Source organism: Zonotrichia albicollis, chromosome 19 (assembly GCF_047830755.1).
Source record: "Zonotrichia albicollis isolate bZonAlb1 chromosome 19, bZonAlb1.hap1, whole genome shotgun sequence".
NCBI classification, from domain to species: domain Eukaryota; kingdom Metazoa; phylum Chordata; class Aves; order Passeriformes; family Passerellidae; genus Zonotrichia; species Zonotrichia albicollis.
In genome coordinates, this window is record NC_133837.1 from 4,615,977 (window position 1) to 4,639,329 (window position 23,353).

At 49.0% G+C, this 23,353-nt stretch overlaps 1 protein-coding gene across 9 annotated transcripts; it reads right to left on the reverse strand.

The window, feature by feature from the left end:
- Window positions 1-2,291: 2,291 nt before the first annotated feature.
- Window positions 2,292-22,957, reverse strand: EXOC7 (exocyst complex component 7). 9 transcript variants are annotated; one of them, XM_074554862.1, is made up of 22 exons: window positions 22,800-22,957; window positions 21,924-21,989; window positions 20,772-20,956; window positions 19,993-20,098; window positions 19,217-19,439; window positions 17,964-18,131; window positions 17,000-17,011; window positions 12,417-12,509; window positions 11,372-11,440; window positions 10,083-10,228; window positions 9,762-9,914; window positions 9,252-9,350; window positions 8,605-8,667; window positions 8,222-8,288; window positions 6,801-6,839; window positions 5,756-5,821; window positions 4,597-4,717; window positions 4,098-4,193; window positions 3,761-3,824; window positions 3,200-3,241; window positions 2,922-3,055; window positions 2,292-2,547 (listed from the first exon to the last, which is right to left on the reverse strand). In XM_074554862.1, exons 1-22 carry the CDS (start codon window positions 22,947-22,949, stop codon window positions 2,445-2,447), a joined length of 2,265 nt encoding a protein of 754 aa, XP_074410963.1. In that variant the 5' UTR covers window positions 22,950-22,957; the 3' UTR covers window positions 2,292-2,444. The 9 variants fall into 9 exon arrangements, with proteins under 9 accessions (XP_074410963.1, XP_074410964.1, XP_074410969.1 ...); XM_074554863.1 differs by lacking the exon at window positions 17,000-17,011; XM_074554868.1 differs by lacking the exon at window positions 12,417-12,509.
- Window positions 22,958-23,353: the final 396 nt, after the last annotated feature.

A 23,353-nucleotide genomic window follows, 5' to 3' on the forward strand; every position in this document is an offset into this window, starting at 1 on the left:
GGGCAGGGGTGCCTCAGGACACAACTGCTGCTGCTCCCACCGCAGCTCCGGCTCCCCACGCCCATGCCCTGAGCAGGGAGAGGCAGAGGGAGGGAGTGCTTACAGCCAGGCTGGATTTAGGGAGCAGCGACAGGGTGGCTCAGGTTTCCCTTTAACTCAGGGAAATGACGGTCTGGATTCCCACCTGGGAGCAGCAGAATTTACCTGTTCCCCCAGGGAATCATCACTTCCAGCTCCTCCTTACTGCACATATCAGCCCCCAGCAGCCTCCTACCCCCATTCCCTCCTCCAGATCAGCCAGGGCATCCCTGGGGTAGAAACAATGCAGTCAGCTACTGGTGCTGCTGATGGAGGGTTCAGGATATTTTACATCCATCTCTGGCTGCATCTGCCCCCCAGCCCTGGTCTGGTACAGCTTTCCTGGGGCAACAGGCTGACAGCAAAGCCCAGAAAGGCCTCTTTTGGTGGGGGCCACACAGAGGCATTCCCAGAGTCTCTGGAGAACAGGATGTGGCCCTATCCCAGACCCTTGGACAATCTCACACCTTTTCTTTGGGCTCTGGTTGGCACAAAAGCCTCAGCTCAGGGAGGATTTCAGCTCCTGCACACTGAAGCTCAGGTGCTCAGGAAAGCTGCAGGCAAAGCTCCCCCTCCCCTCCCCTGGCTTTCCCTGTGACTGTTCCAGGTGAATTGACTCACCCTGGGAACAGCTGCAATAAAACATGTTTTACAGCTCAGCATGAAGTCCACGCACTCTCCTCAAGAAAGAAATTCATATCAGACTGCTGCAGTGTCAGAAACAGAGCCAGAAAGATGGAATCCAGCTCCTTCTGGTGAATGTCAGGGTGTGTATCCAGCAGACTCAACACTGCATGAAACACAAGGCAGCAGAGCTTTGCTTGTGTATAAAAACCCTGCCCGGCGCCTGCCAGCCTCCAGAGGCTCTGGCTTAAAAACAGCAAGTGCAGGATCTCAGCTTTCCACAGACATTTGAGATTTGACAGCAGGAGGAAGGTTTCTGCAGGGAGGGCTCTTGTGTTGGCACTGTGAGCCTGCATGGTCAGACACACAAAAACAGTCAGGTGCTGGTCAACACTTGAACTCACACCGTGTGTGGGCTGGATGAGCCTGTCACAACTGCTGCTTTCAGGAATTTGCTACACCAGGCTGAGGAAGAGGAGGCCAGGGGTTCAGGGAGGGCAGGAGCTACCTGAAAAACATCTGTCTGAGGAGGCAGGCAGCTGGGTGTGCCACAGCACAACTGTGCTCTCACCCAGGCTCTAACATCCAACAGCTCTTCCACTGCTGGGCTGATCAGACCCCAGCACACTCTGCTCTAAACACTGCTCAGGTGAATAGTGGATTTGCTCCAAGCTGCAAAGCAGCAGCTATTGTGAGTGCTCCTGACTCTATGGAAACCCTGGCTTTCAATTGTTACAGACAATGGAGCAGGCAGCAGGAGAGGGAGAGGGGAGCAGGGAATGCCAGGCCAGAGAGCACAGGTACAGCACAGGTGCCCCAACGCCCTGAAGAGCCTTGGGGCAGTGTCAGAGTGCAGCTCCCCTCTCAAAGCCTGCCAGGAATGCCCCAAGGCACGTGGGAGAGCAGCACTTGCTCTGCACGTGATCCCCACAGTTAAACAAAGGGAATGGGCTCGGCTGCCTGCAGGGAGGAGATGACTCGGATTTGGGAACACAGGAGACAAAGGAAAACAGGGATGGGAGGAAGGTGCTGAGTGGAAATCACTGTGGGAACACCTGCTCTGCCTCAGGTCAGTAAGGAGCAGCACCCAGCCAGGGCACCATGGAGCTCCCTCTGCTTCTGTCACAGCTGCAGCCCTGCCATCACCCCACTGCCTCATGACGAACACAGCACTGATACAGGTCTGGTTTTGGGGTAAAACATCCCTGCACATGACTGAACTGCAGCCCTGCCAGGCACCCCAAACCCCAGATTCAGCATTGAGCCCCATGACTGAACAAAATAACAGCTGAGATCAACAATGTGAAAATAATTTGGGATCCTACACAACTGAGATTCCCAAAACCCATCAGGGAAGCAGGTGGCACCATCTGGAGCTGACAGCTTCCTGCACCTAACAAAAGGGCTCTACCCATACAGGGGTTTTTTGGTAGTGTATTTTTCTTTCTTTTTGTTTTTAAACACATTCCCCATGTCTGCTGCACATCAAGGCATTAACACAAACCCAGGTGAGGTGGATGTGCCAAGGTAGGAGCCCACAGGGCAGACTTTGCCTTATCCCATAGATCCAGAGCAAAGACAGCCAGGAGTTAGTGTTTCCACAGGTTTATAAATCTGATAAATACAAGTATAACACCCTGCCCACCACAATGGGGCAGGGGAGAAGGGAAGGGAGTCCCAAGGGTTGCTGAGAGAGCACTGGCTTGTACTTGGCAGCTGGAGAGTTCACAACAGCTGGAAATTTATGCTGACGTGTCAAACAGCTTCTCAATCATCTCCCCCACCTGGTCAACCTGGTATTTGATGTATTTCTCAGGGTTCTTGGTGAAGGGCACGTTGCCAAATCTACAAAAGAAAACAGGGGACAAACAACTGGAACACAGCAAAGAGACCCACTGGTCCCTCCTCTGTCACAAATCAGCTCAGCACACCCCACTCGAGTGACAGAGTATCCAGTGCAGAGCAATGAGCTGGTTACAGCTGGCCTCACAAGTTTTACATGAACAGCCCAGGCTGGCTCAGGGTTTTGTGCTCACTGACCAAGGATCAGGCTGACAGCACATGTCTGCAAATACTCAAGGTCACCTTGGGGATGTCTGAGTGTGCAAAGCAAAGAAGCTCAGATAGGACAATAGAAAAGTGGCTTGCTCAGGCTATGCAAGGCCCCAAAGACCTCAGTAAACCCAAAGAGGAGAGGACAGTGCTGCAGGAGGTCTCACCTGCTCAAAAAGGCACCATAGGTCTCTTTCACAATGGTTTTCTGTGCCCGGCGGATTTTGTCCCGCTGCTCCATGTCTGGGATGGCCCAGGCCTTCTGGATCTTACACAGCTCCTCCAGCCCATCATTAAAACCCTGTCCAAAGACAAACTCAGTGAGCATCCCATCTGCACTCAGATGCTCCTTCCCTCCCCTGGGGATCACCAGAGGTCTCCTCCTCAGGCACATCTGTGTCCCAATCAAGCAGGGATGTTCTGAACCCAACCAACACCTCCTTACCTTGAAGCGCTCCTTTATCATCTGCCTCTCCTTGTCCTTGAGCTGCAACAAGGAGGGAAAGAATCTGACTTCATCTCCAGAAATAAATACCCAACACCAATGTTTGCCCACAGCTCCCCATCCAGCCTAAGCAATCCCCAGTACTTGGTTTGGATTCCCTCTCCTACAGCAGTGAGGAGAGAGGTGCAGAGAGCAGCACACCCTACCCAGCTGAAGCAGGGTTAACAAGGATAATTTTTGTTCAGAACAGACATAAAATAGACTTCTTCATGCTTCCAACCCTTTCCAAGGGAAGGTCTCAGGTTCTGAAAATCCAAAATAGACACATCTGCTCAGGTGGAGATGTAAGAATGGAGGCAGAGATTAAAAGACTTGATGAATCTAGGGCAGGGCAGATCAGAAGGAAATGCTGCTGTCCACTTGTGCCAGCCACAGTGGTCACTCTGCAAAGTGATATTGGCATGAGATATAAAGAAGGATTCTGAGACTTTTTTATGACAAAGGAGATGGTGTTTCTGAAAAATTCTGTTGTGTCAAGCCCATCCTTGCCTGTCCTCTCACCTTCACTCCTGGTTGAAAGACAGGCAGGTTTCTCTCAGAGATGTATTCTGTCACCTTCAACCAGCTGCATGTGCAATGAGATGGGAGAGAAGCAGAGAGTTACTCACAGCTCTACCAGAGCACCTCTGTCTTCACCTGTGACCCAAAGGCCAACTCAGACAATGCACACCCCAAAACTTCCCACAGTGAACCCCTTCCCAGGATGGATTAATTGCTTGGAAACCAAACATCCTCTGCTTTGGTTTTAGCCAAGTTTCTGCTTTAGGTGAGTCTCTCCCACTGCTCCAGCAGCTCCCAAAGTGCCAGAAGCAAGGCAGAGGCAGAGGATGTCACTGACCTGCGCTGGTAGGTCTGGATCTGCTGCTCAATGAGCTCCCTGTAGGACCTCTCAGCTGTTTTCTGTGTCACAGCCACCAGCTGGATCAGCTCAGACCTGGAAGAGCAGGAAACCTGAGGAAGCACCTGAGCCAGCTGCTCTCCAGGCTGCTCTCAGGATGGCAGCATTTCAACCCCCATCAACAAGTTCCTTTCAGCCCTTCACAATAAAATGTTCCTTGAAATGTGCAAACTGGGAGACAGAAGCAACTCTGAGTTACTTTCCACAGCCACATCCTCAATCCTCCCAAGATCAAAGGATTCTCTAAAACCTAATGCTTTTATCTTCCACTCTCAGGTAATGTGATGTTTATAATACTGCAAAACCTTCAAAGAGGCAGTTTCAAGGACGGAAGAAAAAGCAGATATGAAGCTGGCAAGTAAATGCTCTCAATGCAGAGCTCCAAAACCATCCAATCAGCCTTGGACTCGAGTGAGATTCACTCAGGACACACACTTACTTCTCCAGAGATTTCAGAATGTAGTTGTAGTTGTTATGCAGAAAAATGGCACTCAAAGCTGGGTCTTCATAAACCTTGGATTTGCTAAGCAGGTTAAGCTGCAGGTTGCCCAGAACTTTGCCTTAAAGAGGGAAAAACACAGAACAAGAAGTTTTGCACTGAAACTTCTTATTATTGACAAAGCAAACCAAGCTGTGGGCCCACAGCAAAGTGAACAGCACAGGCCTGACTGCCTGCACAAAGGCTACAATCACATGTACTTAACAGTCCTTACACAGATTTTCTGCTGCCTTCCATGCCTTGGCAATGGAGGGGCACTTTGGGTTCAGAGGAACCCCCAGAACCTGCTACAATGCAAGCTCAGGTCTCAGAAGCTGAAGGACCTGCTCTCCATTGTAACAGAAAGAGAAATCACTGATGTCACGTTCTTAACCTTCCATTTGGCAGCTGGGAGCCTTCATGGGGTTGAAGGTGACAATGGTTTAAGGAACAGCTCTGCAGCACAGTGAGCTGCTGCACTGTGCTTTGTCCTGTCCTACTCTAACAGCCCAACTCCCAGTCTGACCCTTTTTTCATCCCTCCCATCTGATTCCAGCTCAAATCACATGGAAAGATCCCATGGAGAAGAGACACAGCCTGTGCTCGTCAGCCAGGAATGAGCCCAGTGAAGGCATGTCCATGGGGCACATGCAGGAAGCTGATGCCTTCTAGGGGCTACCTAAAAACAGAGGGTCAACAAAATTGAAAGAGTAAAAAGCAGTTCTATTTATTGAAGGGCCTTCAGGTACATTTCAGCCCCTCCCCTGGGGCTACACCCAAAAATGGACAGGGTCATGGGTGTTCATACTTTTATAAGTTTGGTCTATTTGCACATTGAGGGTTCGTTTTCCAATTACAGCTTTAGGTAATGAAGTCATTTACCCAAAGTTTGCTCCCCTCCAATTCACTTTTGTTTACATCTCTTGGGGCCTGAGACACTGAGGTGTCCTTGACTGCCAGGCCTAGAGAGGAATTGTTGTGTCTGATCAAACTGGGAAAGCAGTAGCTAACACTCTATATGGAGTTTAAGAGTTACACACTAAAGAGTTGCAGGATTACAAATATATGAAAAATACAAAAGCTAAAATCCTAAGGCATCCAAGGTGTGCAGGGTACTCACAGATGTAGGTGCTCAGCAGCCTCCTGCTGAACTCTGAGCTGTAGCTGCTGGCTGAGGAGCTGGTCTCTGAAAGGAAAGTCTTAGGCCAGTTAACATGCCCTGGGGAGAGGGGGTGTGTGCTCAGCCTGCCCCTATTCCTCACCCCTGCTGCTATGGAACAGTGAAACAGCTCCTGCTCCAGAGCCCACTGCCAGCAGCTCATCCAGGCTGAGGGGGCAAGAGCTCTGAACCCTCAATCCTTGTGTCTGCATCAAATGCAGAGCACTCTGGCAGAAATATTTCCTTTCCTTCCAGGCGCTCAGGGAACATCCTTTTGATCAGAAAGAATCATAAAACTCCTCCTCCCCATCCATTCCCCCAGCCTGAAAAGTGTTGGTAAGCACTAGAAGCTGGCAATCAGAGAACAATGAGCTGGAGCTGTTAACAGCAAGCACACAACAGTAATTGAAACAAGCAGAAGGGCTCTGGAAAGCTTCAGCCATCCCCATGGTTGCTGACAGGGCCTGTGCCAGCAAGGGAGGCTGCCCCTGCAGGCAGCAGAGACTTCAGGCTGGCACATGCTCCTGTCTGGAGATGCCTTTCTGCCCTCGAGGGCTTGTGGGCATGGGGCCCACAGGACACGTGGGGTGGCCACCTCCCCCTGCCCCCTTCACAGAGTCTGGCAGCCAGAGCCAGCTCGGGTGGTCTGGGTTCAGCAGCACCCCATGGGAAAGGGCTTGAGCTCCTGTTGCTGGGAGCTGCACAATAAGGAGCTGAGTGCACGTGGGATAAAGCATGGCACCAGCTGGGCCAATCTGCCACCTGTGCCAAAGAGAGCCAGTGCCATCACAGCGTCTTGAGCCTGTTTCAGCTCCTGTGGCATCCCTCATTGTCTGCTGCTGACAAGCCCTCCCTATTCTCTCCTGGCAAGGATTATTTACCCTCCCCTTTTCCCCCTTTTCAATTATGTGTTAATTTATTTACAACTGCTGGAGGATAAAGAATTAACATACATCACCAGAGCCCGAGGCAATGTGCACAGGTAGGTGTGGGTAGCTTTGCTTACCTCTGGGATCTAAAGGAATATTGTATGTGTCCCCAAGAACTACAGAGATTAGGCAGAGCAGAGAAAAAAGGGGAGGGATGAGAGAGAAAAAGAAATGCAAAAGTGCAAAAAGACAGGTTAGAGACCACCATTCCTTTGAGAACAAAGCAGATATTAACACAGAGCAGCCACAGGCAGGGGCACAGGAGAGCAAGGAGTCCCTCCAAGGGCACAAATGGAGTTGAGATCACAGAGGAAAGGCAGAGTCCAACCTCCTTCCCCTGCTGGAGACATTGTTTGCATTGTCATTGGTTGTATTTAGCACAACACCTCGTTCCAAATCAGTCCAAACCCACTTTGAAGGCAAAGCTACCTCAAATCTATGCTGACTTTTCAATCAGCTAAGAGAGATTTCACTGCAAGACAACATGTCAAGACTTCCAAACAGTGCTGACATCACCATTCAGGGGACAACATGGGAAACAGTTGGTTGTTCCAAGAAAAAATTTCAGACCAATTCTTTGGCCAAGAAGAGAGAGCCAAGGCCCAGAAGGGCCTGAGCACAGTGAGCCTGCAAGTGGAAAAGGCACAAGGCAGTGCTAGAAGAGATGGGGCAAAAGCACAGACATCCTCGTTTGAGTTGATTTAGAATTAGCAAAAAATTCCAAATAGAACTTTGCAAGTAACAGACTGGAGGCAGCTCTGAGCTTCCTCCTACCCCTGCTTCTAATGGGCTCTTTAATCCTCTCCAGTCTGTGCCTCCTCAGGGCCCTGTGCCCCCGAATCTCCAGTCTGCTCTATTCCAACCTCCTTGAAAGCACAAGCTCTGCCAAGAGCTCACTGGAGAGCCTGGAGTTGCTGCTCTGCTCAGAACCAAAAATCCCACTCCAGCTGATAAGCAGCACCACCCTGCTACATGAGCAACTCTCAGCTTCTGATCTATGCATTTATTTCCAGTGGGTCTCTTCAGCAGCCTGGAGAGCAGAACTAAAACTTGTCTCTCTGACAGGATGCACTAATGGCTCCAGACTGCCCATGTCTCAAGGCTGAGGAGATTCTTGCTGCTGCTGTTGTGCTCTGAGCAGAGGATGGTGCTGCTCACACACAGACCCAGCTGGAGCAGCCACCCTCACTCCAGTACAGTCACACAGCATCAGGCCAGGGCCAGACTTGGAGCCAAAAGATCTAGGCATCCCCTCTCAGAGCAAACCAGCATTAAACACCCCCCCATTGTACCTGCCAGGAACTCTGCATCCCTTGGAGTTCTCCAGACAATCAACTGTGTGGTCAAGGTAGAGCAGAGGACAGGACAAACCACAGGGGGAAGGACAGGAGGAGAACAAGCTCACAGTGCATGATGAGGTTTGGTCACTTCAGGGAAGATGTCCAGGGAATCTGAGGAAGGAAGTGCATGCCCAAGCAAGCCCCATGCATGTGTGTACCTTGTGATGCCAGCATGGCACCTGCTGTCTCCTGGAAATCCAGTAACTGCTGTAGGAAAAGGATGGCCTGGAGGCAAAGGAGGGAATTTAAGAGCAACCAACATTACATCTCCTGTGCTCTGCTATTAAGGATCATGAAGAACCACTTGTCCCCCCACACTTAGAGGCATTCAAGAACAAATCACTACACTCCTCTGAACTGCTGAGTTTTCCCCACACAGTCCCACCATGGCTGAGCAAGGGTCACCAGCTCATCCTGCCATGAAAATTGTATAACTGTTAATGCCAAGACAGCTTCATTTAGGAAGCCTCCCTACTGCTCTTTCTAAAACTCCTTCAGAAGCTGTTTTCCACAAAGCATAGTTCAAACCATCACCACGTACATTGCTGGTGAGTTCATGAACTGTTCCATCTTTTGGCATGTTGTACTCCTTGTCTGGATCATTCTAAAAAGGGAACAGAGAGACATAAGGTGAGCATGGAAGGGGAGACATCTACAATACAACTGCTGCTCCAAGTGAGCTGAAGGCTCCTTCATGCAGCCACTCCCAACACCCTCAGGCCCAGCTCCTGCAGTGCCATCTCCTGGTGCTCAGAAACCAGAGCTGCCAGCAGCTCAGAGCCTCAGGCTCTGTTCAGCATGGGACCATCACACCTTCAGCTCACCTACCACTCACCAAGCCCATCTTACACAGGAACAGCTTAACAGGAGTCCTCCAAAATGTTTCAAGGCAGCAATTTTCCTTTCTGTTTAAATAGGATTAATTCTGAGATAGACTTGGTATCTGCAGAGGCCTGGATGCTCATATCAAATTATTTGTAGGATCCCTGCTAAGGATCTTAGGCAAAGGCCTTCTGTGTTTGAAACCAGCACCAAGCATTTGGTATTTGACTGTCCCAAGCATTCCAGCAAGTTCCTGCTTCAGTCAGAAGCTACCTGGTATCATGGAAAGCTGAAAGTTAAACTAGGGGTTTTGCTCCAAAAAACCCTCTTCCAAGCTTGATCAGAGACCACTGAGGAGAATCCTACCTTAATGTTGTCTGCAAACTCTTCCAGTGCCTTTGCACCAGTGGTCTCCATGGAAGTGATCAGCCCTGGCAGTTTGTTCTTAGTGCCTGCTGCAGTTCCCTGGAATAATTCCACAATAGGTCAGAAAAGGAAAACAAATAACATCTGAACTTCCACTGAGCACCTGCCCTACCTCACCCCCCACCCCAGCACCTCATTCTCAGCTCCCCATATGCCAGAAGAATATTTACAGCACATGAAATATCAATATCAACAACACATGAAATCCCACATTTTGCAAGCAGAAAGGGAAGATATTGTGGTGGTGCATTGGGGTCAGGACTTGAACTGGAAAGAGTTGCTGCTCAGAGATGCTGAGTTGCTGCTTCACCAGCTCAGAAAGGAGCAAGGTGCATTTGTGTAACTGCAGTCCACACTGGGGGACAGAAGCAGCATGGCTTTGCTCAAAGCCACTGTGACAGTCCAGATAACACAAGCCACAGGACCCTCTCCAATCCAAATCACATTTACCTGCAAAACCTGGTCAAATTCTGGCTTCATCTGCTTGAGATGCTTCAGGATGGGGAAGATTGTGAGCACAGCTGAGTAGTCATGTCTGATGATGGCTTTCCGGGCAGCTGAGACAATGTTATCACCCTCCATGATCAAATTATCCAATGACTCCTGCAACAAAGCCAGAGACTCGTGAGGAAGGAACAGGATTTGTACGCAGGCAGCACAAAGGGCTCAGTGCAGGACACCCATTCCTGATGCATCATCTGGGGTACCAGTGAGCACATGTTCTCCAGCCTCTCTGCAGGCCCTGGCTCCCTCAACAGAGGCTCAACTGACCTGGATGAGAGAATCAAAGGTCTTCTTCTGGTGGTGCTCTGGGACAATTTCTGTCAGGAGCTGGTATTCGCTCTGGGCCAGTTTGACGAAGGCACTGACGCAGTGGATGTACGCGTCGATCTCGATGTCGAAGACGTCGTCCCTCCCTGCAAGGACAAGATGCCTCTGGTTTACACAAGGAGCACGAGGCTCTTCTGGGAAAGCTGATTCTGGCTTTGCACCCATCGTGTGTGAGAACAAGAGTCATCTTCTCACCACTCCTGCCCTGGGTTTGTGAGTGGGAATCTCTGAGTAGCCTGCAGGAGGCAGGAAAAGCCACCTGCAGCTCAGGAAATGCACATCAGGGCACCACCTCTTTCCAGCCTCGTGACAGGAGTGAAGTTTGGAGCTCTTCTGGGATACAGACTAAATTTAATCAAGGGCTTGAACACAGAGTACTAAACTCAGGAAGGTCTGAGGTGAATTATTCAACATCTCTGCTTGTATTTTTAGAATTCCTTATCTCCACCCGTCATGCAGATGAAGAAGTGCCATTTGGCATCAACATTTCTGGGAAATAAAGGCTGTCCTGGAAGGCAGCTTCTTCCTGCTTGCAGAAACAAGATAAAAAACCAGGCTGATGAACATTTACATCTTATGAAGCAGGAATATCAGCACAGCTAGGTGAGTTATCTGCCACACAATGCTGCATACAAATGCAAATATCTTAGTCCTAGAATACGAATATCTCAGTCAAAGATCCTATGTGGTAGGCATGAGAAGTGATGCAAGGGCCAGCACCAATTTGTGCCAACCACTGCTGGATGTGTCTGCAGGACAGACACAGACAGACCCCATCCTGCAAGACAGCAAGATGACACAGAGAGGCCTTCTCTAAGCTATAGGCTGCTGCTTCTCTCCTCCCAGAGACTTCTGCTGGAAAAAGGACCAATTCTTCCCCATGCTGACAGGTCCCTCAGGTTGATATTTCAGAAATTTTGGTCAGCAGAGGAGACACAGACTGCCTGCTGTGCAGTGGTGCACTGTAGCATGTGGGCACTGCTCCCTTTGCCACCTACAGGAAAATGTCCCTCAGCATGGTGACCTTTGCTTGGACCAAGTTGGGCTCCTTGTCTGAGGGCTTGGGAGGGGGTGTGATTAGTAGCAGTGAATTCTACTGAGAAGAGCCAGAGCTTCTTAGCCAGAGGAGGCTCATGCTTCAGGAGCAGCCCTGGCTGCACCATGAGAGTGGAACACAGAGCACAGGGAAGCAGGGGACAGCTGGCTCCCAGTGCCACCCCAGTACTTACCCACCGCCGGCCCGTGCTTGTCGCCCAGGGCATCGCAAAGGTGCTTAACGCGTAAGTCATGCTCATGACCTAGGAGGTGGCAGCCGGCACAAACAGAAGGCGCAATTTATCCAGGGTGGTCACAGCAAGGATGCTCACTCTGCCTGGAAGCTGCTTCAAGCCTGGCTTATTTGATCTGGTGGATATTTATTTCCCTACAGTCCCAGGAATGCTTCCTGACCAAATCCTTTTGTTGGGCTACATAGCAGTAGCAACCCTTTGAAACCTGATGAGAAGTGTGATTTGTTTCTTGGACCACAAGAGTCCCTTGAACCTCCTGCCATATGGTCTGAATGGGATTGCAGGCATCAGAATCCAGTTTTTACCCACAACCATTAAAAATCCAAACTCAAAGGCCCTCTCCTGCTCAGCATGAGGATTTTCCCCCATGTGAGTGATGTTAGTCACCATCTAGGGTTAGCAGGCCACAGCATAGGTGCTGAGGAGACCTGCTTAGGATGGAATCATAGCAGGAGGCAGGAATGTCTTAGAGATGCTTTGAAGCATCTTCTCCCTTATCTAGCACCACCTCTAGGAGCAGAGGAGGTCAGAAAACAGGAGTCACCCATTCAGGCAGGTCTGCACGGAAAAGATGTACAGGCACAATGCACTGAGGTACCTGTGGTCCTACACTTCAGCACCAGGTTTGGAAAGGTCACTAGGAAATTAATGTCTCCAAGTCCAGGCAAAAAGAAAAGAGAACAGGAACACCACAAGCAGATGTTAGCAGAGCTTCCATTACCCCGGTGGCTGTGGTGGGTCAATGTTAAGGTAACATTCCTCTCCATCTCTTCTCATGCTTATGAAGAATTTGAAATTCAGATAGTAAATTCTGAATAAATAAAACAAAAATAATTTGGTTCCACCATCTCTTTGGTTCCAGCATCTCTTTGGTTCCCCAATCCAATGCTGTCCACCAAGCACTGAACCAATGGAAGCCCCACGTGGGAAAGCAAGGCTGATACACAGAGAAAGTCAAGGGTGAAGTAGCTGGAGCTGTGATTACCTTCCATAGGAATGAGGTTAGAGGCCCCCTTTTTCCCATCTAGACCATGCTGAGAGTACTGTTTCAGAAGGTTCTGAGCCTTACGGATCGTGCCTGTCACCAGAACCAGAGAGAAGAGACAAGAAGACCTAGAAAATGAGTGAAAGAAAACAAACCCAGAACACCAGCCCTCCACCAGCAAGTCACCTGGGCCCAGCAAGAGGATGCTGGGCAGCAATGAGGATGCTCAGCACAGGAATGTGAACCCCAAACTCATGTCCAAGTGTGCAGATACAATGGCATTTCCAGAATGCTGCCCTGCTTTGAGGCTGGGGGCATAAATTCCAGCCAGGGATACAGAATCAGTTTGGAGAGACAGCACAGTATGGCTGGGTGATAAACACAACCAGAGAAGGGAAGGCATGAAGCTCCCTTCTGTGTAAAGGGTTTATTGAAGTTGGTGCTCTGCAGACAGAAGGTTTCCTGCTTTTCCTCAGCTGTGGAAGCAGGGCTCTGCATATGGACAATTCGGGTCTGGCAACATGATGCCTGCTCCTCAGAGCCACAGCTGCAGTCACTTAGTACAAGGTGCCCTTTTTGAAGGGTATTTTCTGAGCATAATCAATAAAGAGCCACCAGGAGCCCCAGAGCCAAGACAAGGAATGGTACAGGAAGCAGGAAAAGGGTGACAACCTCTGGGCTTTTTTTTTGCAGCAGCAATTCCCATCACAGGAATCCCAGAATAATGGATGCTGCACACCCATGTGTAACTTGCACTAGGCCACCCTAATCCCCAAGACACTTCTCTTCTAAAGAACTGCAAATCAATTAAAACCATGGAGAAAAAAAAAAATAACACTGGGTTAAAAGATTTATACTTAAAACAAACAAAAACCAGACAGAACTGAACAAAAGGCAGTGCTGGATATACAGCTGGAAAGCACAAAACAAAGCATTAATGAGACAACTGAAGCCTAGGCAGTGTTTCCACATTAAAAGGTTAGTTGTCATGCAACAAGCTACAATTACCACAAGCACACTGACACCCTCCCAGAGCAGACCTTTGCTGTTGCCTGCACAACAGGGAACTGGAAGTTTTGGGAAGGTGGAAGGGGTTTCTATAGGAGACCCAAATGAAACAGAACTGAGCTGAGTAAATGAAGAAGCCAAAAAACATCAAAATGCTGCTGCCAAAATTAAGAATTGTTCTTCTACTATAAAGTAATAAATAATTTAAACATGCAGAAGATCTCTACTTCCACCACTAACTGTGAGCCCCAGTGCAGCCTGGAAATGAGTGCTGGCTGCCCAAATGCTGAAGGGAGCCCAGGTACACACTGCTGCACACCCCTGGAACAACATTCCAGGAGCAGGACAGCTCCATCCCACAAAGGGATTTATGGCAAGGGAAAGGAGACTTCAGGTCCCCCAGACAGTGGGGGAAAACAGGAGAGAGAATTACCAAACTGCCTTAACCTGGTGCACTTACTAAATGACAGAACATGGTTCCCAAAATGTAATATTTCACTGGTAATATTGTCTTTTTACCACCTCAGAGTGTTCTTAATCACTTTGTAAAAAAAGAAAAAAATCATATCCATGAAACAGTTTCTTCTAGCAGGAAACTTCTGCCCTCCTGACCCACACCTGGGAGATGGGAAGGATGGGAAGTCTCACACCCTTGCTGGCTGATGCATTTGCTCCCAAGTTTCTGCCATATGATCAAATGAGGGCTATGCTCTTCTTCCAAGCTTCCTGATGCTTTTCACACCCTGCATCTCCACTTTGTTCTTAGCTACTTCCAGAAACCTCAAGAGCTTGGGCACACCACAAGCTCCTCTGAGCAAGGAAGGCCCTTCCTTACTGCTGCTCCCAGGGCCCAGCAGCTGCAGAGAGCTCAATTCAGGCACTGTTCTTCCACCTTTCCCATTTTCAAGCATTTAGGGGGAGGGGGGAAAATACAAAGGAATAAAAATAGAGGGTGAATTGGTGTGAAAACCAAGCAGACAGTGCAACAGCTGCTGCTGTGAGCAGGCTCTCACTCCACAGGTATGCAGTGGATGTTTTCACAGCCCACCCTTGATGGCTTATTCTCTTTTTCAATTTTTTCCTTCTTTTTCTCAATTTCAGGAGCTGATTATGCTGCACTTCATTTACATAAGCACAATTACCTGTGTTTACTGACACACACTGAGTGTTCAGTGTCCAGGGGCATCACTGCAGTGCTGCTGGATCCCTCTGACTTGGCATCATAATTAGGCTTTAATGGATTCTGGTGGAAGCCAAATGTTTTTGTTCCAGGATTGTTTTCCCCTATTAAGCAGCTCCTTAACCAAATGGGACTGTGTTTCAGCTACTAATGAAAACATCACATTCAAGCCAGGCAGTGATCAGGCTGGTAAACAGGAATGGGCTCTTTACTCTGTGTAGGTGCCACCTCACTGGAGCACTGAGGAAACTGGAAAAGAGCTCCCCTGTAGTCTGAAAAGAGCCTCCAAAGGTTAAAAAACACCTGAAACCTTTGCTTCTGCAGCCCAGTTGCTCCATGGAGTGGGGTTTGAGCATCCATGAGATATTTTTACACATCTAACTCATTCTCTTGTTTCTCTCTTCCATTAGGCAGTTTCCTGTCCAAGCAGCAGGGCAACACATCCTCTTTTCTCCAGCACCAGCTGCAGGAATCTGCATGAAACCAGACAATGCCCTCTGGCTTTTGTAGGCAGCCAGGCCAGGTGGCCCCAGCACTCCCCAAAAGTGCAGAGCTGCTGAGCTGCCTGCTGCTCTCAAGCCAAAAGAGAGCCCAGGGCCTACAGGCATCACAAAGAAATTTTATTTTATGTACATATGTTTGCAGCAGGATGGTTTGGGAACCTGAATACACCTACTCTCTGAGAAGGAGTGCTGTCATTCCAAACATCAAACTAAAAAACAAAAAGCCCACAAATCATCAGCTCAACTTGACCTGTCAAGTGTCACTTAAAAGGAGACAACTCTGCTTTAGAAGCATCTCCAGCAGTCAGATTTTTGCCTCCATGATGCAGTAACAGGAGACAGCACAGGGTACATCAACAGACAAAACAGGAACAGAGAGATGAAGACCCTCTGAAACAACACATGGATATGGAGCATGTTCTCTAGAATTCAGCACAGCCTCTGGGGCTATCTCTGCCTTGTTAACCCTGCTCCTCACCTTCCCTTTAGCTTCTCTTGTGCTGTTTTGCAGTAAAAAAAAGCTATAGCACATGAGATTTAGTTTGTTATTTACCCCTTGCAACAGGTTAAAGTGTGCATTGGGGTGTGCACTGGGATATTCTTCCTCAAGAACCAAGGAAATCAAGTCTCTTGTTGGAGCTGTCAGAAAATCCCCTTCTCTGAAACCCAGAATGGCAGAACTTGGCTTTACTTACTGAAATAAAGTAACAGAACAGAAAAAAACCTTTGTCCAAATTGAACAAAGGCTAAAGCCAGGGGACTCAAACACCACCAGATAACGTTGCTCTGCAGAGAGCCACTGTGCCAGGGTGAAGGTGGTGTGAAACCTCCACCTCAAAAGCTGTACTTGAAAGCTAATGGAACTGCAGAAAAAACAGTGAATCTGTGCCCAAAGACTCTTCCTCTCCATTTTTAATTTCACTGAAGTACAATTCAGCAGTCATAAGAGATGGCTGCTGTATGAGGTTCAACATCCACTGTCCTTCAAGAGCTGCAGTCTGGTTCTCTGTCTGCTTCATGAAGACTGGAGACAAATGAGCCACTATTTTTTCCTGACATTACAATAACCCAATGGATCACTTGAGACACTTTCCTTCATGCACTATCAGCTCCCTAGTGCATTCAGACCATGCTCTATCTGCTCCATCTCACAAAATCCAATTGAACTGGGCATAAAGACATGAAAATCTTCTGGCACATCTACAGCTGAGGCTTTCCTCATGACAAGTAATTCTGGATGCCCAAATGCATCCACTTTGGAGGAGTCCTGTTTGTAGGAACTTGTGCTCTCCAACGTGTGGGCTCCTCTCTATGGAGCATCCAAGATCTGAGACTCTTTAAAAAATCCCCAGGATTTTTCAATAATCTGCCCATAAAAACAAAGCATCTCCCCCATCCCTGACTCTCTATCTAAGAGCACAGGGGAGATACAATCACTTGTCAGGCTGCTCAGAAATGTTTGCTGACCATGCTGAATTCATAACAATAAAAACACAGGAACCTTTTCAGAATCACGTGATAACTGAGAAGTGTTGGCCAAATCTGAAGCATCTGCAACCTGAGCTTCCTATGGCTCAACCACAGAATTCCACTGGCACCTTTCAGTGCCTCTGAGCCTTACCAAGTGATTCTCTGGTGCCAGGGAAAATTCACTGAAATTCACAGACCAATTCCATCAGCTTTCAGGGACAGCTCCAGGGCACAGCAGCAATGGCACAGATTGATTTTAAAAGACCACAGGGGTGATGTCTGGATGCCACAGCCTTCCCCCTCCAAATATCCCAGGCACACCCTCTGCTGTAGCAAGAAGAGGCCCAGCAAAGCCTCTCCACACACAGAAGTGAAGAGAGTGAGCACCAGGGCCAGCACACACACACACATAGAAACATTACCTGGGATGAGGACTGCATTCACATCAGGATTATAAAAATAAACACAACACAATTAAAATGGGTATTTCTTCTTCCTCCCTTTCCCCATCCCATCCATTCCCAGTCCCTACCCACATTTCCTACTATTTTAAGAGTATTTGGACAACACAGGACAAAAAAGGGAAGGGGAGTATTGGCCAGGTAAACCTATAGAAAAATGAACTTTTCTGATGTGATCACAGTTACAGAGATAACAGAGTGCTGGGACACAGAGGATCAATATCCCTATGCTGGCTTCTGCTGTTCTTCCTGGCTGTGCTCCCACCAGATGGCACATTCCAGAGATGGGAACTCCAGAATGACCAACCTCAGCAGCTGCACCAAATGCAGCAAAACTGCATTGTCAGGAGAGAAGGAATAACCCATCAGCCACATTCATAGCTCTTTCAGAGACAGGCTGAGGGCAGAGTTTTAAGAGCCTTTCTAAAGGCTTCAGACAACGCTGTATCTCATTTCTGTAGGCACCTACCTAATCCCCATCTCAGCTCCTGGGGGCTTCTTGCTTTCCAGCACAATAATAATTTATTCACAGCTAATGACTGAAGTGAGGTGTTTTATCAGATATGAGCTTTCTATTTGATGTGGCACAGGCTATATTCCACATGCCAAGGCTCAGGATTTTACCTGAGGTGTTCTTCTAGATCAAATCCTTTTACAGCCCACTCAGGTCTCTTTTCACTCATCTCCTTTGTTAAGGAGATATACACAGGGCCTCTCTTTACAGCACCCAAAAAACAGACCTGATGGCTTGACAGCCAGACAGAGTCTGTAATCCCAATGCTGAATCCAGAGCAGAAAAGTGCTTACCTCCAAAATCTCACCTAAATCTCCTAAAACCACAATTTAAACACAGAGATACCTCAGCAATGAGAAAGCCTGAGGATGTGGTAATACCCAGTGCAGTGACCCCTCCTGGGGGACTCACCTGGTCTCTTGATGGGCTTTTTGGTGGGGGTGTCCTTCCTTTTGTTCTGAATGGCAGGGGAATAGGGCACCCCTGAGGAGGAGCTGTTCTTACGGAAATGGTCCTTCAGCCCCTTGATGGAGCGGTCGAGCTGCACAGAGCGGATCTGGAAGTAAACTGTCATGAAATCTGAGGAGACAAGGTAAAAATGAGATTATAAACACACAGGGAACACTATATGGTAAAGCAGACACTTTATACCACTGTAGGGACTTAGAAGCATTGGTGTGGGACCCCAAGTCGGCATCCTTCCCTCCCAGAGCATCTCCTATTTTCTTCAAAAACTTCTTCTCCCTTCCCCTGCAATCCTGATTCCAGCCCTCCCACCACACACAACATTAATTCCACCACTATCAAGTGGTGGAACTGACAGGAGATATTTGTGCAAGGCATTGTCAATTCAAGTGCTCTGTTTCCAGCATGAGAGACTTCACACACTTTTCAGGATTCAGGGCACTCAGGAATTTAATGAGGTGATTGTCATTTGAAAGCAGAATGCAAACTGACTAATAAAATATGCTCTGTATGCATGAGTTGCCTTTGATCATGGAAAAATCCCTAAGAAGCTTTTAAGGATGTTCATCATACTTGGTAGGCACAGTAATCCCCCGCTCAGGAGTGAATCAGTGAGGTGGGGGGTGATTCTTGGAGCTGCATGAATGTGAAAGTTCACATTTCCTGTACAAGTCTACAAAGTGACTCAATCCTGAAGGAAAAGTTAATAAAAGGACTGTAAAGCTCTAGGCAGTTCTTGATGCTGCAGAACAGGAAAGGAGACATGTACAGACTGAAGAAAGTCTGTTCTGCTTTTCCCCCTTGCCCTTGGTCACATTCTGTACAGAGAGTTTTGGTCATAAATATTTCCCAGATTGGAATAAGTGCCCAGTGTCTTGCACATTTATAAAACCTGAGCACTGGATAGCTGCAGCTTCATCTCAAGGCATTACAGGTGCCAGTGCAGTGGATTTTTGCTACAGGACAGACTTTGCATTAACATAATTCGTGCTTTGTTTACACAGCTCATTCTGTTCAACCCACAACCCATCACTTCAGTTTCACTACAAAAAAAAAAAAAACCAAAACAAAAACAAAAAAAAAAACCAAGCAGGATCTCCAGGTGCTGGAAAGACTGAAATACTCAGCTGAAAGGTGCCACTAAGGTGCCACTCATCCTGCCAGTGCTGCCCACAGGGACAGAGGGGCAGCAGACCCACCTTGGTTCCTGCCGTTCTCCACCAGCCAGCCCGAGATGCGGACGATGTCGTGCAGGACGCTCTCCGGGAGGTGCTCCAGGGACATCTCCTCCTGTGTGTCCATCTCCTCATCCCCACTGATCAGGTCCAGGATCAGGATGGGTGGCACTGGCTTGGTGTGTCGGGTCATCAAGCTGCGGAACTCCGACTCCAGGGATTCCTTGCCCCGCTCAAAGAGGGATTTCTGGCACAAAACAGCAGGGCAGAAGCAGAACAGGAATTCTGTCATCAGGCACTCAGGAGTATTTTTGCATAAGAACATCCTTCCTAACCACTGCCAAGTACTGCAGGCTTCAAACTCCAACCACACCTGCATCTGAGAGACTTTTAAAGTGAATTAAATTTAAGAAATGCTTGGGAGTTGTTCAAGTGGGATTTAAGGAGATCACCCATTCTGCTCAAGGAGCTGAAGGACTTTCGCTTTCTGGAGGGGCCCTCCTTGCAGACTCTTTAACAAATTTGCCCTAAACCAGGACACAAGAGCTGCTCAGGAGGAGTTTCAATCTACTCCTCCTCCACAGGTGCAAGAGCTGCTTTCAGAGTCCTCCTGGCACAACAGAGAGAGAGAGCAAAATGCCAGGAGCAGAAATTGTGCCCAGAAGCCAAAGCAATGATTCCTTCAGCTGTGCCCAAACACCACCTTCCCCAAGCAGCAAAGCCACAGCCCCTCCAGCAGGGGACAGGCAGCAGGGCTGTGGCTGTCCCCTCTCATCACCCACAGCTTCCAGGTCACCCACCACACGGTTCAGCTCCGGGCTGTCAGGGTTGTTGTCCTGGAAGTACTCCACTGCCTTCTGGATTTTGTCCATGCAATTCAAGTATTCCTCCAACCTCCCTGTGGGGCTAAAAATAAAAGCAGAAATAAAAAGTAGTGCCCCAAGAAGCAAACAAACAAAATAACAAGAAAGCACCAAACCAGACTCAGGATAAAAAATAACAAGGGAAATCTCAATTCCCTTTCCTTCAGCTAGGAGGAGATCATGGAATTCCCTTCTGCCTGCACTCAGTGCCACAGCAGGATACCCAACCTACACAGCAAGTGCAGAAGTACTGATGATGGAGCAGCACACAACTCTCAGCCTTGCTTTGCTCTCCCAGACAGGCCCTGATGGGAAGGCAGAGGGAACTGCACATCCCATCTCAGACATGAGCCATCCAACACCCTCCCAGAGCAGGAGGCTCCAGAACAGCTCTGGTACATCCTGGATGCAGTGACAACCTCCATGAGCAGGGAAAACCTTTGGGAAAAGGGCAGAGGAAAACAGAGCAGCCACCAGTGCTCATGGAGATTGCAAAGGGAGCACCTCTGCAAGATCTGGAAGAGATCCCAATGCAGAGTCTGAGTTGTCTTTGCCTGTGGAAATGGCTGAATGTCAAATCAGGGTGCACTGGGGATGAGGGAAGAGTGTGGGAAGGGTACCAAGCATCCCAAGGGTGTGTGAAGTCAGCTTCCCCACCTCTATCTCAAAAATCCAACAGGGTGAAGCTCCCAGCAGGATGTATCTGCTCAACTCACCCTTCCTTGATGATCTTCTCTGTGTCCTTGGCCACATGGTAGTAACTGATGACATGATCCAAGCAGGACAGGGTCTTCTCCACGTTCTCCTGCAGGCGCTGCAGGTTCTCTGTCTGCTTGTGGACAGGGATGATGGAGTTCTCCAGCTTCATCAAACGGCTCTCAAAGGAGGAGAGGATTGAAACCTACACACCAGAGAGAGACCAACAGCTGAGGACTTCCTGAGGAGAGGGCAGGACTTAGAGCAGTGAAGTCAGGGATCTTCAGGGCCTAGCTTTTGGTTTTGGGCTCTGCTACTAATTTGCCATGGCTCCTTAGCAGCTGTTTCCATCCCTCTGTGTCCTGACTTTTATTAACAATCACAAAACAGATCTCCTGCCATAGAGGGATGGGCCAATCCCACATGAAATGCTTACAAAGAGTGAAGATAATGTTCCAAGACAGTAAAAAAGACAATCAAAATTCTATTCACCAACAGAAAATAAATCCACAGGAACTGCCTGGAGGTGCCCCATGTAAAAAGAGCAGCAAAAGCACAATCAGCAGCCCCTTTGCTCCTCACTGAGACCCAAACAGGAGCTGCACAAGGACCAGTCTAGTGAGAATCTTCTTTTCTATCAGACATTTGGTTTTTAAAGAGGTTTTGGTTTTAAAGAGGATCATGATAGTGCTTCTGATGGTCTTGTTTTCCACACTTCTCTGGTGTTGCCTCTATGACTTTTTTAAAGCACTAAGACCAAGACTGGACAGAGTACATAAGCTGAGGGCTTATGAGCCATTACAACACAATAATTACTTTTTTACCTTTACACAGAACACTCACAAAATAAAACTCCAAACAAAACCTGAATTATGAAGCAACAACACAATGCTGTTGCACAAACTAGTTTTGAGATCTCTTAATACCTTTTCCCCAAGAGAGAGGACTGACTGCAGCAGAGATGAGGCCAACAGCTCAGCTGAGCCCTCAGCAGAGCAGAAGAGAAGCTCAGTACTGAAGCATTTCTCAGGTTTCCCCTTTGCCCAGTCACTGAAACCAAAGTGGTTCATGTCTCCACATCCCTCAGATGGGCACAACAACAGCCTTGAAAACCAATAAACCTAAAAACCTAAGAAAAAGTAAAGCCAGGCCCAACATTAGGACATCCCTACCATGTTCTTGGTGAGCTGGTCACTCTTCTCAAGGCTTTCTTTGATAAAGGACAGAGTTTCTTCTTCCTGTGAGTAAGATGAAAATAAAAGCCTCGTAAATTCTGAACACTAAGGTGTAAGTCATGAAACAGTACACACAGGTTCTGACCAATCTTGCAAACTCTGCTGCAAGCCATGTTTGGTCTGATGCTGATTCTGTGGCCACATTTTAATACTGCCACCTCTTAACAGAAATCCGGGCAAGTAACCCAAGGTGGGGACACATCCTGTAATGAGTCAGGGGGTTTACGAATTCATTGTTTCCCTTCAGTGCCATGAGCATAAAAATAAAATGAACAGTTTTCCCACTGAGGCACAAGGACTCAGAGCACACATTTCGCTGCCACAGCACAACACAGGTGTTACACTGGCACCTCCAAATCCACCGGGAACTCAAGTGTCCGATGCAAAGCAGCCACCGAGGGCTGGTATTAGGGCATTCAAGCCCACAGATGGGGGGAACAGCAGCCTGCATGGGCTGGATTGAGTCCCCAAAGGCCCCAGCAGAGGGGGAACTGCAGCCGGTCAGGGCTGCCCTCACAGGCTGCACCTGCCGGGAGAGCCCCCGGACCCTCCCAAGAGCCGACAGCGGAAACCCAGGCCCAAAGCGGGGAGCAAAGATGCCCCGACCCTCCAAACCAGGCCTTGAAGGGGGATCTGGAGGTGTTCCCAAGCCAGGAGGGGGATGCCGAGAGCCTTGAGGGGTGCCAGGACGCCCCCGGCCCGGTGAGGAGCTCCAGACCCAGCCCCGTCTGCCCGGCAACGCTGGGGGGCTGCGGGCCGGGCCCAGCCCCAGGCCCCGGCAGCGCCCGCACAGCGTCCCAGGCCCAACCGCACCTGCTTGAGTTTGTCCTCGATCTCCCTCCTGCGGGCCGACACCTCCTCGCCCGGGATCATCGCGCCGAGCCGCTCCGCCGCTCGCTCCCACCGCGCCCGGCCTGTCACTGCCGCGCCGCCATGATGGGCGCGGCGGGGCGCACCGAGCATGCGCAGAGAGCGCCGCCGCCATCTTGAGAGTGGCGCCGTTCAAGACGAGCCCGAGGGTGGCAGGGTTACAGCGCATGCGCACTGCGCTGCCAGCAGCCATGTTGGGAGTGGCAGGAGGGCTGCGCCGCCATGTTGGGAGTGGCGCGATGGGTGACAGAACCACAGGCTCAATTATTTTGGATTTCGAGAATATCGAGTCCAGCCCGTGCCCCAACACCCCCTTGGCAAGCAGACCTTGGCACCGAGTCCCACGTCCTGTCTTAAACATCTCCAGGGGCAGTGACTCTACCACCTCCCTGGGCAGCCTGTTCCATTGTCTAATCACAATTTTTGTAAAGAAATTCCTCTTCATCTCCAACATAAAGCTCCTCTGGCACAGCTTGAAACGATGTCCTCTCGTCCTG

What these genes read in the sequence shown, in the direction of transcription:
- EXOC7 (XM_074554862.1), bottom strand. Translation starts at nt 22,949, where the DNA reads ATGCTCGGTGCGCCCCGCCGCGCCCATCATGGCGGCGCGGCAGTGACA. An exon ending in TTCATGAACTCACCAGCAAT is followed by an intron (nt 8,289 to 8,604) that starts GTACGTGGTGAT and finishes CTTTGCCTCCAG; the next exon opens with GCCATCCTTTTCCTACAGCA. An exon ending in TGCCATGCTGGCATCACAAG is followed by an intron (nt 6,840 to 8,221) that starts GTACACACATGC and finishes TAATCTCTGTAG; the next exon opens with TTCTTGGGGACACATACAAT.